General features: G+C 60.4%; 1 protein-coding gene across 1 annotated transcript in view; it reads right to left on the bottom strand.

Moving 5' to 3' along the window:
* Positions 1-1,444: 1,444 nt before the first annotated feature.
* The window catches only part of LOC120399290 (zinc finger protein 585A-like), a 43,940-nt gene continuing 24,839 nt past the window's right edge, over positions 1,445-20,545 (bottom strand). Inside the window, exons 5-11 of the mRNA XM_039527414.1 lie at positions 17,288-17,422; positions 9,549-9,661; positions 9,140-9,253; positions 8,323-8,442; positions 6,966-7,067; positions 6,424-6,531; positions 1,445-3,881 (exon numbers count right to left, since the gene is read on the bottom strand). Of these exons, the coding sequence (XP_039383348.1) occupies positions 2,512-3,881; positions 6,424-6,531; positions 6,966-7,067; positions 8,323-8,442; positions 9,140-9,253; positions 9,549-9,661; positions 17,288-17,422 (2,062 nt within the window). The 3' untranslated portion in view covers positions 1,445-2,511. The remainder of the gene's footprint in view (positions 3,882-6,423; positions 6,532-6,965; positions 7,068-8,322; positions 8,443-9,139; positions 9,254-9,548; positions 9,662-17,287; positions 17,423-20,545) is intronic.

Raw genomic sequence — 20,545 nt, 5'->3', positions numbered from 1 at the left:
CCCAGCAGAGACCATCCCATGGCCTGAACGCTGGCTGAAGAAGTGTTAGCCAAGAGTTATAACAACAGGCCAAAGTACGGAGCTGGAAGCAGGTGCTCAGAGGGTGCCACAGCTGTGTTACCGGGAGCTCCAGATTTATGCCATTTCTTCACGAATCACCTAGCAGAGGCAGTAAGAGCATGTTATCAGCATCTGCCCTGCAGAGAGTCAGGGGGAAGGAAAGAATCCAGGAAGCAGGAAACACTGATAGGGACCTGGGGGAAGCCAGTGGACAGCAGGAAATTAGACAGGAGCTTCCAGTCCAACATGGCAGCTGAAAAGGCCGAGACACAGAGGCTTTGTGCAACGGGCAAAGGGATGACAACCCCCATGTCTCTGCCTTGGGATAACCCCACTGGAGACGGCGGCCTGTTCGGGGCTCCTCAGGAGAGCTGGAAAGATACCGATGCCCATTCAGAGAAGAGCCACAAAGTGATCTGGGGGCACGAGGGACTGATTGGTGAGGAATGAGCAAAAGAGACAGGTACATCCAGCTTCGCTGAGCAGTGACCTGACGGGACCCCATAACAATCCGGGGGAAACATGGGGGGCCCACAGGAGAGAGAGTTTTACAGTAGTTCAAGGTGGGGATAACTGGACAAAATCAAGGATTAAAGCTGAATGTCAGACAAAACTTCCTAACTGAGAGATGTTTCAGGCTGCGGGACCATCTCCCCAGAGTGGCGACACCCCAGAGTTTGGGACACGGACAGAGCACTGGAGGGAACAGGCATGCACTGGCGGGGAGAAGTACTAGATTTTATTAGAAGACTTATTAGTTCTTTTCCAAATCTAACGACGAGGATTCTAGGATAGCCACACGGAGAACAACAAATTTTAACTTTAAAATGACCCTTTTCCTAACTACAAACTAGCAACTAAACCCACGTCCCTTTTGTACAAGATGAGAAGTAGTTAGTGTCTATTGGACGTGCACAGAGCTCACAAGGGAGCGAGGGAAGACCCGTCGCTGGAGACGGTTAACGCTAGGCTGGACGTATTCCTAGAAAATACAGAGTAGAGACCGACCCTGCATTGGCTAGGAATGGGCAAAATGACCAGTAGGTCTTTTCCAGCTGTAACTATTCTCCGTCACTGGAGGGTTTTAAGAGCCGGTTGGACAAACACCTGTCAGGGATGGTCTAGATCAGGGGTTGGCAACCTATGGCACATGTGCCGAAGGCGACACGCGAGCTGATTTTCAGCGGCACTCACACTGCCTGGGTCCTGGCCACCGGTCCGGGGGGCTCTGCATTTTAATTTAATTTTAAATGAAGCTTCTTAAACATTTTAAAAACCTTATTTGCTTTACATACAATAGTTTAGTTATATATTATAAACTTACAGAAAGAGACTTTCTAAAAACGTTGCAATGTATGACTGGCACGCAAATTAGAGTGAATAAACGAAGACTCGGCACACCACTTCTGAAAGGTTGCCAACCCCTGGGCTAGATAATACTTAGTCCTGCCATGAGTGCAGGGGATTGGACGAGGCGACCTCTCGAGGTCCCTCCCACCCTACGACTCTGTGATTCTCTGTAAGATCTCTAGGTGGTCTCCATGCGATGGTCACCTCTCAGGTCAGGGATCAGGCCGTACTCAGTTGCGAAGCCCAGTGCACGCTCCTGGTGGGTAAATAGAGTCAGTACAGCGAGTAAACAGCACTACAGTAATTATGGCTCCAGGGCATTGCACCTGGAGTTCTCAAGTCCACACTCAATTGAGATTTTCTTTCATTTCCCAGACTGTCACTGGCCCGGCTGGAACAGGCGCCGTCCATAAGGTCTGTCCAGTAGTTCCAGGGAGATGCTGCTGGCATAAGCCGTAACTACAGCAAAGTCTTGCCCACCCCCCAAGTACCCACAGGGCCTGACCTAACACCACACAGCACAGCACCCCCCACCCTGAGAAACCACTGGCCTTCGCCAGAACTATCACAATGAGCACAACGCTCCTGTGTTTGCTCCACACAGGAACCAGGCAGGAGAGTCCTGCCAGCACCGACTTCTCCTTTCAGCAGTAAGATGAAGATCCCACATCGGTTAACCCAGGCCGTGTCATTTCCAATGCCCTCCAAGCGCTGCTCCATAAACCACAGATCCCTTCCCAGAAACCTCCCGTCCCTCATGTCAGACGTTCTCTCTAGTACCTCTGGGGGTTATTTCCAACCCAGCAAATGGAATTAGTACGACAGCTTTGGCATCCTTCAGGGCAAGACTCGAGCCTTTGCATTTGAATTCGAGCTGCGTTGTGTAGGGAATGTGCAGTTGTGTTTTCCTTAGGGATGCACGGCTGGTTCGTCAGCGCAGGCCTTCAGGCTGGGAGCTCCTTGTGGCAGGGAGCCTGTTATTTCATCGGCACACTGTACAGCACCACGGCATGTCCAAATCCTAAATTACAGCACTGTTCCTCCTCTGCTCCTGCTCAGGGGACGTAGCATTTCTGTAACTCCCTCCTTATGTACATTGCGTTAAGGCTTCCAGAGGCACTTGGCTTGGGGCACCGACAGTAGGAGCGGGTGCATCTGGAGGAAGGGGTTGAACGACTCCCCGTCTCCGTAGCAGGACAAGAGTCTCTCCTCCGTGTGGACGGCCTGGTGCACCGTCAGCTCCTTCTTGTGGCTGAAGATCTTCCCGCACTCGGTGCAGGGGTAGACCCGCTCCACCGTGTGGGTGAGGTGGTGCGTCCGCAGGTTGCCCTTGTACTTGAAGCTCTTGCCGCACTCCACGCAGGTGAAGGGCCGCTCCCCCGTGTGGATCCGCTTGTGCTTCATCAGCGTGGTCTTCAGGTTGAAGGTCTTGCCGCACTCGGGGCAGACGAAGGGGCGCTCCCCGGTGTGGATGCGCTGGTGGGTGATGAGGGTGCCCTTGCGGTTGAAGCTCTTGCCGCACTCGGTGCAGGTGAAGGGCTTCTCCCCGGTGTGGATGCGCTGGTGCTTGATCAGCTCCCCGTTGTGGCTGAAGCACTTGCCGCAGTCGGCGCAGGCGAAGGGCCGCTCCCCGGTGTGGATGCGCTGGTGCCGGGTCAGATCCCCGTTGCGGCTGAAGCTCTTGCCGCACTCGGAGCAGCCGAAGGGCCGGTCCCCGATGTGGATCTTCTGGTGCAGGATGAAGGTCTTCTTGGCGCAGAAGCCCTTGCCGCACTCGGCGCAGACGAAGGGGCGCTCCCCGCGATGGATCTTCTGGTGGGTGATGAAGTTGGCCTTGCGGTTGAAGCACTTGCCGCACTCGGTGCAGGAGAAGGGCTTCTCCCCGGTGTGGATGCGCTGGTGCAGGATGAAGGTCTGCTTGGAGCAGAAGCTCTTTCCGCACACGTTGCATTCGAAGGGCTTCTCGCCCGTGTGGATGCGCTGGTGCCGCATCAGGTCGCCCTTCTGGCTGAAGCTCTTGCCGCACTCGGTGCAGGTGAAGGGCTTCTCGCCCGTGTGCACCCGCAGGTGCGTGATGAGGTTCCCCCGGTGCTGGAAGCTCTTCCCGCACTCGGTGCACGTGAACGGCCGCTCGGCAGCGTGGGCTCGCGGGCGCCTCACCGGCTCGGTGCTGGTGGCCACGCTCCCCGAAAGGGATTTCTGGCTGGGGTTGCTTGTCGGGGCTGTTGGCACCTTTCCCTTGGGCTCAGGGGTTGTCTGCGGCCCCTCCGGAGCCACGGCGTTTCTCTGGAGCGCCGGGATGTTTCCCGGGGCATGTTGCACTTTCCAGTGATTAATGCTGGGTTCTGTCCTGAGCAAGCCCGAGGAAGCTGCCTCTAAGCCTCTCATCAGCAAAGCCCTGTTCGGTTTCACATCCTCCAGCTCTTCTCCAGGGTGCTCCCGCTCGCTGGCACCCCTGCTCCCATCGCCTGCTGGGGAAAAGAGAGAGGCCAGAGGTTATTCCGTGTGCCGGGGCCGGGGGAATTCCCAGTGTTCACTGCAGAATGCAGCTAAGTGCCAGGAGCCGAGACGCTCGGTGGCACACCCATTTGTACCGAGACGCAGGCTCTAATGCCCTGCACCCTCTGAGCTCGCTGACTGAGAAAGCAGCTGCTCCCAGGCACTGCTTACCGGCGGAAGGTCCCATGGGTGCCGGGCAGCGTTCCCACTAGCGGGAATGTCCAGCGAGCGGCACTGACTGGCAATGGCAGGTGGGCACCTCGCTCCCATTTGTACCTTGGAAAATCAACCTTTGGCCCGTGCTGGGTTGGGTCAGAGCCACATGTCATCACCTCCCACAGCCATGAGAACGTCACCATGGGACAACGGTGGCAACAGGCAATTTTCTTATTCGTTTTAGGCCATGTCTGCGTTTACCCACTTACAGCGGCACCGCACCGATACAACTGCGAGCTCGCTCGCGGGGCCGCGTGACGCTGATGGGCGAGAGCTCGCGGAGCCGCAGGGCACCCATGGGGGAGAGCTCGCGGGGCTGCGTGACACCGACGGGGGAGGGAACTCGCGGGGCCGCAGGGCACCCATGGGGGAGAGCTCGCGGGGCTGCGTGACACCGACGGGGGGGGAACTTGCGGGGCCACGTTACAGCGACTGGAGAGAGCTCGTGGGGCTGCAGGGCGCCCATAGAGGAGAGCTCGCGGGGCCACGTTACAGCAACTGGAGAGAGCTCGCAGGGCCACAGGGCGTGCACTGGGAGAGCTCGCGGGGCTGCGTGACACCGACGGGGGGGGGGGAAACTCGCGGGGCCGCAGGGCGCCCACGGGGGAGACCTCGCATGACAGCGATGGGGGAGAGCTCGCGGGGTCGCATGACAGCGATGGGGGAGAGCTCGCGGGGCCGCGCGATGCCCACGGGGGAGCTTGCGGGGCTGCGCGAGAGCGACAGGGGGGAGCTCCCGTGTCGACATCATAAAACCAGCTCACCGAGCGGCGGTAGCGGGGCAGCGTCTCCCCCCACCATGGCACTATGCAAACTAGCACTTATGCCAGCAACACTTATATCGCTCGGGGGGTGTTTATTCTTTTCACACTCCTGAGCGACAGACGTTTTGCTGACGAACGTGCCAGTGCAGACGTGGCCTCACTTCAGGCCCTGTTCCCTGCTGCACAGTCCAACACCTCACCGAAGCCAGAGGCAGCTAGAAAGACTTAAAGCATCAATAAAAGAGGAACATCAGAGATCCAGGTGTTGCTATTTTCATATTTCCAGGCTCCTTTCTAGGCCCAAGATGCCAGGCCACCGTGGGAGCAGGCTCGGCCCTTTGCTGGCTTATGTGAAACAGACGCTCTCGCTCCCTTGAGGCTGCCTGGCAGGAAGGGTTGGACTGGATCATGCTGTGAGGAGCTGGTGAAGCAACAGCATAATTCGCGCTCCACCGTTACCGACCAAACGGCACCCAGCTCTCCCCTCGGTTTGCACCCTGCTTGCGGGACTCGCTGGCTTACCGGAGACGTGCTTGGGAAGGAGGCCGGGGAGCTGGCGGAGGGCAGCCCTGTCACAGTCTGACCCGGGAACCCCGCTGGAGGCCAGGCCATCGCACTCGCACAAGGCAGTGGAGAAATTTCTCTTGGCTTCTCATTGGTCACAGCCAGGGCCGGTTCCCCCCACCCCGCTGGGTCAGCGTCACGGCCGAAGAGGCGCACGCAGCCAGGGCCGGCTCCCCCCACCCCCTGGGTCAGCGTCGCGGCCGAAGAGGTGCACACAGGCACAGCCCCTCAGGTAATTTTCACAAGGTCTCTCTTGTCACGAGTCAGACAGCACTCAGCAGGCACAGACCCGTCCCGGGCCCGGGTGCAGCCCTCCCAGCTGCAGACGGCCAGTGGGGAGCAGGGGCGGCTCCAGACCCCAGCACACCAAGCATGTGCTTGGGGCGGCAAGCTGCGGGGGGCGCTCTGCCGGTCGCCGGGAGGGTGGCAGGCAGGCAGCCTTCGGCGGCGTGCCTGCGGAGGGTCCTCTGGTCCCGCGGCTCCGGTGGACCACCCGCAGACGTGCCTGCAGAGGGTCCGCTGGTCCCACGGCTTCGGTGAGCCGTGGGACCAGCGGACCCTCCGCAGGCATGCCTGTGGGAGGTCCACCGGGACCGGCGACCGGCAGAGCGCCCCCCGTGGCATGCTGCCATGCTTGGGCGGCAAATGTCTAGAGCCGCCCCTGGTGGGGAGACCTGCCTCCTGCCTTGAGGGGGCAGTTCAGGCCTCCTGACAGCACTGCAGTGGGCAATCTCTTAACGCGAGCGCCCCCAGGTAACCGGGGCTTAGCCTCCGGCCCCCCTGCAGTGGGACGGTCTCTCGCTCGCGAGGGCAGGGAGATTTGCGGTTCTGCACCCAGTGGCTATGCAGGGTCCATGTGCCAGGAGCCGGCACAACGCCGCGAGCCTAGCTCGCCAATTTCATACAGGGCCCCCCTGAGTTTCCAGCTCTTCCCGTCCCCGGAGCTGCTCCGGGGATCCGCACGGCTCACCTGGGCTGGGGTAGCCGGGAATTCTGCCTTCGCTCAGGCCCTGGGGGTAGCCAATGGCCGACTCATCGTCTGGCTCCACTTTCACGATGATCTCTGGGTTTGCGTCACCTGTTCACAGGAAAGGAAAAGCCTGAGCCGCTGTTTCCTGGGGTCACTCGGGCAGGGGCGGGAGAACCTGCGAAATAGCTTTAAACTGGCGTTTGACTGCCCCTGGGAACACTGGCTGGGGTGTGTCTGTCAGTGTGCGGCAGACACAGCAAGAGACCTCAGAGCTCCTGTCCCTGCCTGTGAATATACCCCCAGGGCCCCCCACCCTGTCCTCCTCCCCCTTACTGCAGTCTGCCCCAAACCCCCCGGCCGCAGGGTGCCCCAGCTTCTGGCGACTCCTGTGGGCGAACCAGGACGCCAGACACTGGAGCTGGGTGTGCCGGGAGCTGGCTACAGCAGGGGGGCCACCTTGAGGAATCTACAGGCGGGTCCCCGAGTTCTTCCCCTGACACCTGCCCCCAGCGACCGTCCCGGTGGATCCCAGCACCACTCACAGAAGGGGTCGTCGGGACCGTCTCCTTCACCGTAATGCTGGGCACACTCGCCGTAGGCGTCGTCCTCGGGCTCCGTTTTGACCACGATCTCTGCTTTGATACCTGCAGAAAGCCAAGCACGTTGCACGGTGCCTGCGCCCACGGCACGGCTGCGAGGGAGAGACTGGCTCTGGGGCAGCGTTCGACTCCCGCTGAGCTGCTCTCCCGCGGTCAGCGGCGTTCGTTTCTAGGAGCTCTTCCCCGCAGCGCGTTCGCCCCTCGGGCACGCCAGGGAGGGCTTATCCCCGGTTACCGTCAGGGAGCTGAAGCACCAAGGGACCTGTCCCCAGCCAGACCCCAGACCCCCGGCCACCCGGCCTGCCCCAGTTACACTCGGGGACGTGCAGGGCACTGGGGGAACCGCAGCCCCTGTTCATCGTGTCACTTCCTGGCAGGGACTCAGCCAGTTTCAGGGCACAGCCAGCCCTGACCAGCGTTTAGCCGGCTGGGCCATGGCGCAGACACAGCCCTGGAGGACGGCGCAGACAATCTCCAGCCTAAGGACAATAAAACGCTGCTCTTGGTGGTCGTCTTCATTGGCCTCTGGCCACTGGGGCCGTGACCACCCCCTGTGGGGAGGCTGCCCTCCAGGGCTGGCCGTTCCCCGGAGTCTGGGGCGGGACCAGCGAGCGGTGTAGGGCCCTGCTCTGGGTCCCACAGAGGCCTCTCGTACAGGCCCCAGGGCTCCGCTTGCCTCTCCCGGCTACTGGACGCGTACGGCGGCCGCGGGGGCAGATGATACGGGGGCCTGGGGCAGCAGAACGCTGAGTGGGGCTGGCCACACGTTCTGCAGGGCCCTGGGCACAGCCACTCGCTGGGTCCGATCACGCTGCCCCCAGGCCAGTCGCACCCATTGCTCCCCACGCCTGGGGCCCCTCGGCTGCGGCGTCACTCCTGTGCGTGAGGCTCTGGGCACCTCCGCCAGGAGCCGGAAGGAGACACCCAGGCACGGCCATCTACGCGGCCGCCCATCTCCACAGGAACAGGAGGGGGGCTGCGGAGGAGGCTTCGGAGGGGGGCAAGTCCCCTGTGCATGCCCCCACCCAGCTGACACAGTGGGGGGAGCAGGAGGAGCTAGCCGGGACACTGCAGTGACGCCCGAGTCACCATCTGCCAGGGGAACGCCCCACACACGGCCGGACCCAGGGGAAGCCATGCTCACAAGGCCAGGGGGACTCACACGGCTTCTGGATCCACTGTGCCCAGGGCCAGCAAAGGCTCCTGCCCCAGAGGTCTGACTCCAGGGGTTCACGCAGGTCCCCGCTGAGTATCTGGCTCACCCTTCCCTGAGCTGGCCTGGGGGGTTCGCACCACTCACCAGTGCTGGGGTAGCCAGGGAGGTCTCGGTCCCCCAGGCCCTGGGGATACCCCACATACGACTCGTCATCTGGCTCCACTTTCACCACAATCTCATGCTTCACGTCAGGCCAGCCTGCGCCTGGGAGGGGGGGGCGAGAAGGGGAGAAGGAATCACGTCCCGGGTCCCCGTGGGACAGTCCTGGGCTGGACTAACCCTGGGAGCCTCTGGGCTGAACGGCCCCCGGCTGGGGAACCTGGCTGGGACTTTGGGGTTCTTGTGTGGGGAATAGTTCGGGCCCGTCCTTTCCCGGCCCAGGGCAGACAAATAACGCTCCTTTCTCCAGAGAGCACCGGGGCCCTTTGGGGCAGGAGAGCCAGACCCGCCGTGTGAGTGTCCCTGTGCCGGGGGCTCAGCCCCACTCCCTGGGGAGGGGCCCACATCCCACGGCCGCGCTCCTCACGGAGGGGTCCCGCCTTGCTCTGGGAAGCAGGGGCCCGGCTGCACACGAGCACAGGGGCTGCACACGAGCACAGGGACTGCGCTGCTGCTCGACGAGCCCCTACGTCTGCTCAGCTCGTCTAGCTCCCAGTCAGTCCCAGCTTCCCGTCTGTGGCAAAGGCTCCAGTGCTGGAAGCGGCCCTGCAGCTCCAAGCACACCCGGCTTTGATCAACTTCTGGTGCAGCTCGGGCGGTCTGGGGCCCTTCCATGGTCAGAAACAGCTGGCAGGCCACAGGCAGCCCGACTGTAGCAGTTTATACGGGTTCCCCCAAGATCCTGGCTCTTCCTGGCCTCCCTTTGCCTGATCAACCCCAGGTGGAATTTCGCAGCACTCACCTGTGCCGGGGGCATGGAGAATTCCTCTCTCCCTCTGCGCTGGGGGCCCCCCCGGGCCTGGCTCCTCTTCCTGCTCCGTTTTAATAAACACCTGGGGTCTGGGGTCAGCAGAACCTGCAAGGACAGAGAGTCACAGTCTGGGTCCCGGGGCACCGGCACTGGCAGAGCAGGTTCAGAGGTGACGCCGCCGAGCTCTCGAAGCCCCTCTGTCCCGAGGGAGCCGTTCAAGCCACGGGGGCTGGAAGCTGAAGTTAGAAACGTTCCAGCTGGACAGAAGATGCACCGTGAGGGCTGCGGGGCGGGGGATGGGCCGTTCGGGCAGGGTGGGCTCTCCGTGGCGTGGAGTCGGTAAAGCGAGAGCGGCCGGTTTCCTGCTGAGCAGCCCGGGGGGGCTCAATGCACCACTCACCTGTGCCGCAGGCGTCAGGCGTTCCCCTCGCTCGCCTCTCCCTGCGCTCGCCCACACGCAGCCTGTCCCCTCGCTCCATCTGAGCTGGGCTTTCCGCGTCGAGCCACCGGCGCCTGCCCGAGGGAAAGACGAGTCACACTCTGGGCCTGCCGGGTCAGCCAGGGCGTGGCAGAAATGATCCAGACCCCAATTCCCAGGCAGCACCTGCCTTTAACCAGAGACACGGTTCCTCCAGGGGGCAGGGGCTCAGGCCAGGCGGTGAGGACGAGGGGCAAGTCTGCAGTGTGAGGATTTGAACTCCCCACACATTGGGGTCCCAGTAACCCAGGGCCGTGTGCTCCCCAGTGTCTGCCCCTGCCCACGCCCACAACTGTGCTGTGCTCACCCCTCTCCATTTCCTTCCTTCCCCCGCCCCCTTCCCCGGCCCCACGCGACCTCCCTCTTCCTTCCCCCGCCCCCTTCCCTGGCACCACGCGACCTCCCTCTTCCTTCCCCCGCCCCCTTCCCTGGCACCACGCGACCTCCCTCTTCCTTCCCCCGCCCCCTTCCCCGGCACCACGCGACCTCCCTCTTCCTTCCCCCGCCCCCTTCCCCGGCCCCACGCGATCTCCCTCTTCAAATCCCAGCACCCCCCGGGACTGGCCACTGACGGGGGTCAGGCAGAGCCAGTTATCCCAGCCGTGGGCAGGGATTTGCAGGGGCTGTAGACCCCCCTCTCCGAGGCAGGAACCAGCCTCTAGCTAATGGGGGCAGAGGGAACTGCCCCAGGGCAGGTGATCCCATCGCTGTCCCCTCAGAGTTCTTGCCCCTCCCTTTGGAACGACTGGCCACAGTCAGACCCAGCACCCCAGGGCCCCTGGCCTGACCCAGTGCGACAGTCCCTCCCCCTCCCCGAACGCTCGGCACGCAGCCCTCGCCGAGCTCCTGGGGCGCTGGGCAGCCCACATGGGAATTCAGCACGAGAGCAAGGAGACGAACCGGAAACACCCGAGCTCTGTTAGTGGTGAATTTCCCCGGCTCCTGCCACGCCCTCGGGAGCCGCTCCTCCCCGCGTCAGCCCTCCAGAGCAGACTGGCTCCTCGGGGCCCGGGATGCTGCCTTCCCACCCGCCGGCAGAGACCGAGCCGCTCGGCCCCACGGGACACTCACACGCTGCTGGGCCCTCCCCACACTGGCATCTCAAAGGCCCCTTTGTGTCACTTCTCGCTGGTTCTCCAACCCCTCCCCGGTGAGCAGCAGCGAACGTCGCCCACGCCGCGTTCACCCTCCTCCCACGTCACTCACAAAGCCGTTCAATAAATCCAGGCGCCCCGTCCATCTCACAGGCACCCCCGGCAGAGCACCTTACTGCCTCCCTTCTCCCTCGCTCACGGTCCCGCCGCCGGCCTAAGCCAGAACTCTGGCCAACTGGCTGCCACCCTGTGTCCTGGTCTGGGCCAGAGTCACCCCTGGGCTCTGCTTCGCGCCAGCCAGCGACGCAAAGCAGAAGGAACATGAGAGGAACACGGGTGTCAGGCAGAGCAGCCTGGAGAACAGGGGCTAGAGCTCGGAGACCGACACACCCACCAGGCTGCCCCGGAGCTGTGAGATCCGTGCTCCCTTCCTGACTCGTGGCAATAACTCTTACTGGGAGAGCCCAGCAGGACAGGGGGTGGGATTTCTAGAGCTCGATTCCTGGCTAGCAATGGAGACGTCAGAAACCCATCGGATACGACAGCACCTAGACAGACGAGCCCCAAAGCGCGTGAGCTCTTCTCCCGTCTCCTCGGACGGCTGGTCTCCCTAGAACAGCCTCACGATTTTCAATATCACATATTTGAACCCGGGGAAGAAATGACGTGGAAAAAGGGTTTTAATTTTGATTTTCCTTGGACCATTTCTACACCTGGTAAAGTCTCTTCATGGGGTGTCCTCCTGGAATATCACCAGCTGCCTCAGGAGTGGGGGGGGGCAGCTTTCTGCCTTTAACCCACCGCCCAACCCAAACAAGACGCAGCCACTTCCCAGAGACACAGAGCCAAGGGCGTGCACACGTCCCAGTCCCGCTCACAGCCGGCTCGACTTCCCTGCTTTTATCACACAGGAGCACCGGAATAGCTGCCCAGTAAAAATACAGGACAGAGAAATCTAGCCCGGGGTGATGGCCCGAATTCTGTGCTGATCATCGCACACCCGGCAGGCTTGTTGGAGTCAAGGCAGGATTTTGCCCTGCAGCTGGAGAGGAATGGAGCACCCTCGGTTATACCGTACGCTGGTTTGTTTTCTCGCAGGAGGCCGGTTGCTCTTGGTGGCCAACCTCACAGGTTCGCCAGGCCTTCTCCTCAATTCCAGGCACACCCAACTCTCCCAGCAAAACCAGGGAATCCTAGACTCTCAGGGTTGGGAAGGACCTCAGGAGGTATCTAGTCCAACCCCCTGCTCAAAGCAGGACCAACCCCAACTAAATCATCCCAGCCAGGGCTTTGTCAAGCCTGACCTTAAAAACCTCTAAGGAAGGAGATTCCACCCCCTCCCTAGGTAACCCATTCCAGTGCTTCACCACCCTACTAGTGAAATAGTGTTTCCTAATATCCAACCTAAACCTCCCCCACTGCAACTTGAGACCATTGCTCCTTGTTCTGTCATTTGCCACCACTGAGAACAGTCTAGATCCATCCTGTTTGAAAACCCCCTTCAGGTAGTTGAAAGCAGCTATCAAATCCCCCCTCATTCTTCTCTTCTGCAGACTAAACAATCCCAGTTCCCTCAGCCTCTCCTCATAACTCATGTGTTCCAGCCTCCTAATCATTTTTGTTGCCCTCTGCTGGACTCTCTCCAATTTTTCCACATTCTTCTTGTAGTGTGGGGCCCAAAACTGGACCCAGGACTCCAGATGAGGCCTCACCAATGTCGAATAGAGGGGAATGATCATGTCCCTCAATCTGCTGGCAATGCCCCTACTTATACAGCCCAAAATGCCGTTAGCCTTCTTGGCAACAAGGGCACACTGCTGACTCATATCCAGCTTCTCGTCCACTGTAACCCCTAGGTCCTTTTCTGCAGAACTGCTGCCCAGCCATTCGGTCCCTAGTCTGTAGCAGTGCATGGGATTCTTCCATCCTAAGTGCAGGACTCTGCACTTGTCCTTGTTGAACCTCATCAGGTTTCTTTTGGCCCAATCCTCTAATTTGTCTAGGTCCCTCTGTATCCTATCCCTACCCTCCAGCGTATCAACCACTCCTCCCTGTTTAATGTCATCTGCAAACTTGCTAAGGGTGCAGTCCACACCATCCTCCAGATCGTTAATGAAGATATTGAACAAAACCGGCCCCAGCACCGACCCTTGGGGCACCCCACTTGATACCGGCTGTCAACTAGACATGGAGCCATTGATCACTACCTGTTGAGCCCGACCATCTAGCCAGCTTTCTATCCACCTTATAGTCCATTCATCCAGCCCATACTTCTTTAACTTGCTGGCAAGAATACTGTGGGAGACCGTATCAAAAGCTTTGCTAAAGTCAAGGAATAACACGTCCACTGCTTTCCCCTCATCCACAGAGCTGGTTACCTCATCATAGAAGGCAATTAGGTTAGTCAGGCATGACTTGCCCTTGGTGAATCAATGCTGACTGTTCCTGATCACTTTCCTCTCCTCAAAGTGCTTCAGAATTGATTCCTTGAGGACCTGCTCCGTGATTTTTCCAGGGACTGAGGTGAGGCTGACTGGCCTGTAGTTCCCTGGAGGCTCCTTCTTCCCTTTTTTAAAGATGGGCACTACAGTAGCCTTTTTCCAGTCATCCGGGACCTCCCCCGATCACCATGAGTTTTCAAAGATAATGGCTAATGGCTCTGCAATCACATCCGCCAACTCCTTTAGCACCCTCGGATGCAGCACATCCGGCCCCATGGACTTGTGCTCGTCCAGATTTCCTAAATAGTCCCGAACCACTTCTTTCTCCACAGAGAGCTGGTCACCTCCTCCCTATACCGTGCTGCAGAGTGCAGCTGTCTGGGAGCTGACCTTGTCTGTGAAGACAGAGGCAAAAAAATCACTGAGTACACTAGCTTTCTCCACATCCTCTGTCACTAGGTTGCCTCCCCCATTCAGTAAGGGGCTCACACTTTCCTTGACTTTCTTCTTCTTGCTAACGTACCTGAAGAAACCCTTCTTGTTACTCTTAACATCTCCGGCTAGCTGCAACTCCAAGTGTGATTTGGCCTTCCTAATTTCACTCCTGCAGCCTGAGCAATATTTTTATACTCCTCCCCGGTCCTTTGTCCAGTCTTCCACTTCTTGTAAGCTGTTTTTTTGTGTTTAAGACGAGCAAGGATTTCACTGTTAAGCCAAGCTGGTCGCCTGCCATATTTACTATTCTTCCTACACATCGGGATGGTTTGTTCCTGCAACCTCAATAAGGTTTCTTTAAAATACAGCCAGCTCTTCTGGACTCCTTTCCCCCTTATGTTATTCTCCCAGGGGATCCTGCCCATCAGCTCCCTGAGGGAGTCAGTCTGCTTTTCTGAAGTCCAGTGGCCGTATTCTGCTGCTCTCCTTTCTTCCTTGTGTCAGGATCCTGAACTCGACCATCTCATGGTCACTGCCTCCCAGGTTCCCATCCACTTTTGCTTCCCCTACTAATTCTTCCCGGTTTGTGAGCAGCAGATCAAGAAGAGCTCTGCCCCTAGTTGGTTCCCCCAGCACTTGCACCAGGAAATTGTCCCCTACACTTTCCAAAAACTTCCTGGATTGTCTGTGCACTCCTGGGAGGCAGGACTTCGGCTCCAGCTGGTAAATGCAGCAGGTGAGGGACACACACTAACGGGGAGTTAAAATTCGTCCTGATCTGAAGCCAAGTGGAGCATTTCACAGATTCCAGCCATTCTTATCTTTACCCAGCGAACCCACGAGCTTGTCTCGCTCCTGCCTCCCACTCTGGCTGCCATTCTGCTAACTCTGCCCACTCCTCTAGGGGAAAACAGACAGTGACGTCCTCAGACGTATCTGCACCCTGCTCCCCACCGGGACCAGCGCAAAGAAAGCTCCATCTTTTGCTTATTTACGATGGGTGTTTACACGGCGCCAGAGACGGGAGCTAGGAGCTTTCCAGACACATCGATCCAGTGACTGTTCCTGCCCCGGGGAGTTGGACTGTGCTCGCCTCCCTTCCCATGGACGTCACGGCTGCAGTGTCGTTTGCGTGGGGAGAGATGCGCATCTATGGATTCGGGGTTTGCTGGTTGTTGTTCCGCCCCCTCCGTTTCTTTGTAAATCTCCTTCCTCTGAAGCATCGGGGTGGCCACGGCTAGAGACGGGACGTCGGGGGTGGGCAGGGCGCTAAGGAGGCACCGAGCTTTCTCGCTCTTGCTGGGCTGGCTGGTTCGTGCCCACATGTTCGGGGTTTAACTCATCACCATGTGCAGGGTGGGGAAGAATCCCCCCCCCCACTCGGATTGCCAGTCACCCCGGGGGAGGGGGCGCATTGCCTTGCTCTGCAGCCTGTGGGTGCCGGTCCCTTGCCAGGATTATCGGGGTGTCTCACTTCAGCATTTCCCTGACACCGGGGTGCCCACGGGCACGGGGCCCCTCGGTCCCTCCAACCCTCCCATGCTCTAGTGTCCTGTGGGCTGCGATGCTCTGGTCTGATCTCGCCATCGGGATCAGTGCTGGGGGGCGCTGCTGGCCCGTGCTACACACAAGATCAGGCCAGACGCTCAGGTTGTCTCTTCTGGCCTTAAATTCTATGATTCTGTGACTCCAAAAGGTCTCTGGCTGCTCTCCACCCCTGCCTTCCCCCTTCCCCGTTTTAACAGCGTCATTTTAAAAGCCAACGTAAAGAAGAAGGGGACTTGCCGAGCCGCGTCTGTACCGGTCAGCACAGCCCATCAGTACATTGTTATTCTCTTTGCAGTGTCTGGTGCAGGGCGCCCCGTGAAACAAGAGCCTGGTCCCTGCGCCAGATGGCTGCAACCTGCCGGGGGTGGCCGACCCGTGGGCCCGCACAGAGCTCCATGCAAGGCAGCTGCTTCACAGCAAGTTGTGGGAGCAGGGCCGAAGTGCAGGACCAGCGGCAGCAAGGGGGGAGAGGTGTAGCTCCATGGTGTGAGCACTGGCCTGCTAAACCCAGGGGTGTCAGTTCAATCCTGGAGGGGGCCACTTAGGGATCTGGGGCAAAAATCTGTCTGGGGATTGGTCCCCCTTTGAGCAGGGGGTTGGACTAGAAACCTCCTGAGGTCCCTTCCAACCCTGAGATTCTATGACTGAAGCGGAGCACGGGAGCAAGAGGACACGGCAGCACTGAAACAGGAACGTTTAGCACACTTGGTGATTGTCTCTGGCCTTGTTTAAACCCTCGTGCGAGAAAACCCTTTGATGGCCAAAGTGGGAGAAGTCACCGGGCAAACAGCAGCGGAGAGCGTTTACCCTGCTGCCGGCAGGCAGGCGTTGGGCTGGCACTGATGGCTGTAATCCCCAGAGTAAACACACACACATCTTGCCAGCTGCCCAGCCATCACATGGCCTCTCACTGCAGTGCTCTCCCCTCCCCAGGGCTGCCACCTCTCGTGAGTCCATCACGAGCCTCGTGATCTTTGCCGTGTTTGTTTAAAGCCCCAGAGGCTGCAGGAGAATCTCCACTTTCACGGATTGTGGAGGGAAGCTTGACAGTGTGACGCCAGGACACCATAAAGGGTAGGACGCAAATCACACCAACCCGAGGTTACAAAGACACTCAGGGGTTTTAAGCCAGTCCCATGGTGCTTTGCAGCCTGACTCACGATTTTTGATCACATGAGGCTGCTGGCAGCATGGCCTCCCCCCTCCTTTCTCATCATCCCTCAGGGCATTATGTCAAATCTAGACCCAAACCTTTATGTCCCTCCACCAGGGACTGGCAGGCGGCACAGAGCCGGGCCGGCCCAGGGCACAGGCCGGCAGGACGGGCCGGATTTCCAGAGGAAGCGGGACTGGGACTGTCCCATGCACAGCTTGTCCCCGCTTCACAGAATCTCAGCTTGGGAGGGACCTCGGGGGGTACCAGTCCCACCCCTGCTCGAAGCAGGGCCAGGGCAGGGGGCCTGGGGGCGACCAGGGAGCTCAGGGACGGCCGGATCCGGCAAGTGGCTCCACGCCAGCAGCTCCAATGGCAGGACCAGGGCCAGAGCCTCAGCTGGTGTCACTCCCGGCGCTCGGCTGCCGGGGCTGGAGTGGGTCCGAGTCCCCCCAGCGGAGGAGTCTGGCCCGGCCCGGCCCCTTTGGCCCCCGGTCTCACCGACAGTTAAGCACAAATCACCTTTTCCCCTCTCCAAACACCCCCCCGGGCCCAGCAGAGCAGCCGGCGGCTGCCGGGGGGTGTGGACGGGCCGGCGAGGGGACGGTCGGGGAACACGGGCAGCGCTGGCAGCAGCTGGTGGATGGCGGGGGGGGGGACCCCGAGGGACCCCCGCGTGCAGCGCAGCGGCCCAGCCATTGTGCTCCGGGCGGTGCCTGGCCCTGCCCCCCGCCCAGCCCGTGCACCCCCCGCGCGGCCAGGGGCGAGTCGGGCCAAACGCCCCCTCGGGAAGGGCTCTGCGGCCGGGGTGGGGCGCGGGCGGCGAAGATTCAGGTCCCCCCCCCGGCAGAGCCCCCGGCCCTTGCAAGCCCCGGGGGAGCAGGCGAGGGGCCCATGGGCAGCCCCCGGGAGAGCGGCTCCCCGCGCACAGCCCAGCCGGGGCTCCCCAGGGCGCGCCCCGCGCAAGGAGCCGGGGGCCCGGGCACTCACCCGCTGCGCTGCGCCCGGCTCCCTATGGCCGCCGACTCGGGAACTTCTCCAGCCCGATCGGCCGCTGCAGGGGCAGAGACAAAGGGCTCCGCGCCCGCTGCATCCTGGGAGCCGTAGTCCGCGCGTGGACACGAGCTGCGCGGGGCGCAGCGGGGCGCAGGACGCGCGCAGCTCGCCGGGACCCGGGGCCAGGGCGCAGGGTTCCCCGCGCAGCGCCGGGCCGGGGGCGCTGGGAGCCCGGCCGCGGGGGACTGGGATTCCCCTGGGCTGGGGCCGAGAGGAAAACTACAGCTCCCAGCAGCCGCGGGCGGGGCCGAGCCTCCGGCTCCGGTTTGGCACCGGAATCTGCACCCCGCTCCCTTCCCGCTGCCCCAGCGCCGGGACCCCGTGTCCGGCCTACGCTGCGGGACCGAGAGGCAGCGGAGCCGGCCCCGAGCTCTGCAGCGCCGCTGAGCCCAGACGCTCCAAACCGGATTAGCTGGTGCAGAAATAACCCGGTGTGAACAGACCCGGCTTCTCGCAGGCGGTGCAGGGTGGAAGGCAGGGCAGGGTCGCTCAGTCTCCTGGGGCTGGCTGGGTTTTCATGCTGCTTTGCAGAGACATGGCTCAGGGTCCCCTTTCCCGGGCACAGAACAGTCAGTGTCCTAGTCCCTGCCCAGAGGCTCCCGGTGCTCGGGCCTGTACAGGAGCAAGGAGACAGGCCTTGCCCCAGCCTAGAGCACGGGCAAGCCTGGGTGCTGAGCAGAGGCCGGGGTGGGAGGGGTGATGCAGGCGGGCAGGGCCGGGGAGGGGAAAGGAAGAGGTAACCATCCAGTCACCTTTAGCTATTGGATCCCAATGACAGAAAGACCCTTCCAGGCAGGGACTGTAACACTGATCCCTCGTGCTGGGCGGGCTGCAGGGACCTGGGTTCTGCTTAGTGCAAGGCTGAGTCCCGGACCCAACACTGGGTCACGGCCAGAATGTTTCAAAGGGGCGTGTGGCAGCATGACTGCAGAGAGGCACCAGCTTGTTTTGCTGGTGCCTAGAGCCGCCCCTGGTGGCAGCTCCTGACCCACGGCGCTGGCTGGGCTCACCTCCCTGCTCCAGGCACTGCAGTCTGCCTGGGTTGGGGGGTTTGACGATGCGGTTCTGGCAGGACCCAACTGAGGTGCCAGTTCAGGACCAATTGCTCAGAGCAGGGCAGTCACAGCCCTAGACTGGGGTTTTTCCACCTCTAAGGCACCAAACCAGCCAGCCAGAGAAGACTTGGATTTCACCCCACTGGCTAACCGCAAGGGGAGATGCAAACAAAAAATTGGGGGGGCAAGTGACCCCCCCACACATGTCTCCTCTGGTATGGGGTGCAAATCTGCTCCCCCAGCCTGAGCACTAAAATGCCTGGTTACGGCTCTGCCCCAGGGCCTCCACCCCCCAGACTATTTCCTGGGTCGCGACGGGCCATAAACATTTACAAGCAGATCGAGAACCCCTGTCTTAGAACATGTGCAGAGACACGGAGCCTGCCCTGGGGCGGGGCCAGGGCGCAAACCCCAAGTCTTCTCAGCCGGCGTTTTGGTCACTGGCACGAAGGCTCCATGAGATACTGGAACTCGGCTCAAACCTGCGTGCTGGATCCTGCTCTGTCCTGGCGGGTGGAAGCCAGAGGGAAAGAACTGGTTCTGCCACTGGCTGGGGTTTCAGGGGCAGGGTGCCAGCTGTCTTTAAGGAAGCTGTGCAGGATTCTCAATTCTACCTGTTAGACCAGAATCTCACCCCCTGCTCTCATGCTGTGACGCGTTTGGAAAGTTTAGATGTAGGTGAGACAGGGACTCTTGCTGCCCGGGGGCATAGTCTGGCAGCTTGAACCTTTCGGGGCCCCATGTTCAGACAGGCCGGGTGCAATCCGTGTGCCGTAAAGTGCGTGCAAACGTTCCTCTGCAGCAGTGCACGTCTGTGTATCGGGACTGCACGGGGCGGTGTAAAGGTTTGATTGGCGTTTGTTTGCAATGGTCGCGTGGTGAAGCACATTCTCCATGGGAGCTGCTGAAGGCTGCTCCAGGATTTGGAATGGTGACATTACCGAGCACGTCGCTATCCTGTGTATATTACGTAATTCTATCAAATCCAGTCCTGCACCTCGCTGGGCTGTGTAACCCCTGGCGTTTCTCCTCTCCCCCGTTTGCTTGTTACGCCCACTGGTTCATCTTGCCTTCGAGTGCTGGCTCTTTAGGGCTGTCTCTTGCCATGTCTTTGCACAGCACCTAGCGCGGGGCCCCATCCTCACTGGATGCTGGGAGAGACGTGGCGATATCCTGGGCACACCTGGAATTCGGATCAACGTTACCGAGTGAAGTGCAATGTGATGGGCCACACAGGCATTGACCTGTCGCTGTGCTTGTGTTACTGGGGAGTTGGACGGAACAGCTCCGGGAGACTGACCAGTGGACTCTCTGGGAAGGGGTAGGAAGGTCAAAGGATTTTTTGGGACAACACGTGGGAGGGGGATTTCCTAGGCAATCCTGGGGGTTGGGGCATGGGAATGACCCACCTCTGAGTCCGTCCTCTTGAAGCTGAGGAAAACCCAGTGTCCACTGGTCCCCTGCTCCTGGAAACTCCAGATCAGAGACCCCTGAACAGCATCAAGGTCGGACTAAACTTTTCATGTGGGTGCTAGTCCTGAGCTGGGGCTGCTCTGAACCTGTGACCATAAAGGGGGGGTCCTGCCAGAGCCCTTGTGGGGTGAGGGGGGATCGCTGGTAAGCTCACTAGAGTGGGTGTAGGTTCTTCCATTGTTTGTCACCTGCTCTCTCTGTGAGGCTTTTGCCCTAAGAATGGATGTTTGCTTGGAGAAGGCTGCGTGGTGGGTGGCTTGTACTGGGGCTAGTCTCTGGAGAGCAAGCAGGCCTGCTGGGCAGACTGTCTGTGCTGGGAATGGGACAGCGAGGGCAGGGAACTGCTCGGCCTGGAATACCGCACGCAGGAGGGAGAGGCAGGTCTCCACCCAACACAGGGAACAGATGGGGGCTGGAAACCTCAGAACGGGTGCCCTTGCTGAGCCACTGAGAGGAAATTCAGGTGCAGTGGCCCTGCCTGGTGACAGATGCTACTGCAATACCCATAATCAATCCTAAGACTAGAGTACGTGCTGGGGAATAGACCTGTGAGCAGGTGATGCCGTCACGGTGCAGAGAATGGAGGGCTGGGGAGACGGGATTTGGGGAGGACGAGCGTGCGGTAGGAGAGGAGAGAGGGTGGCAGCTGGAATATAAGAACGGG

The sequence above is a fragment of the Mauremys reevesii genome, linkage group 2, assembly GCF_016161935.1.
Source record: "Mauremys reevesii isolate NIE-2019 linkage group 2, ASM1616193v1, whole genome shotgun sequence".
Classification (NCBI taxonomy): domain Eukaryota; kingdom Metazoa; phylum Chordata; order Testudines; family Geoemydidae; genus Mauremys; species Mauremys reevesii.
The sequence above is the reverse complement of the archived record's forward strand: the minus strand, read 5'-3'. Positions and strand labels throughout refer to the sequence as shown.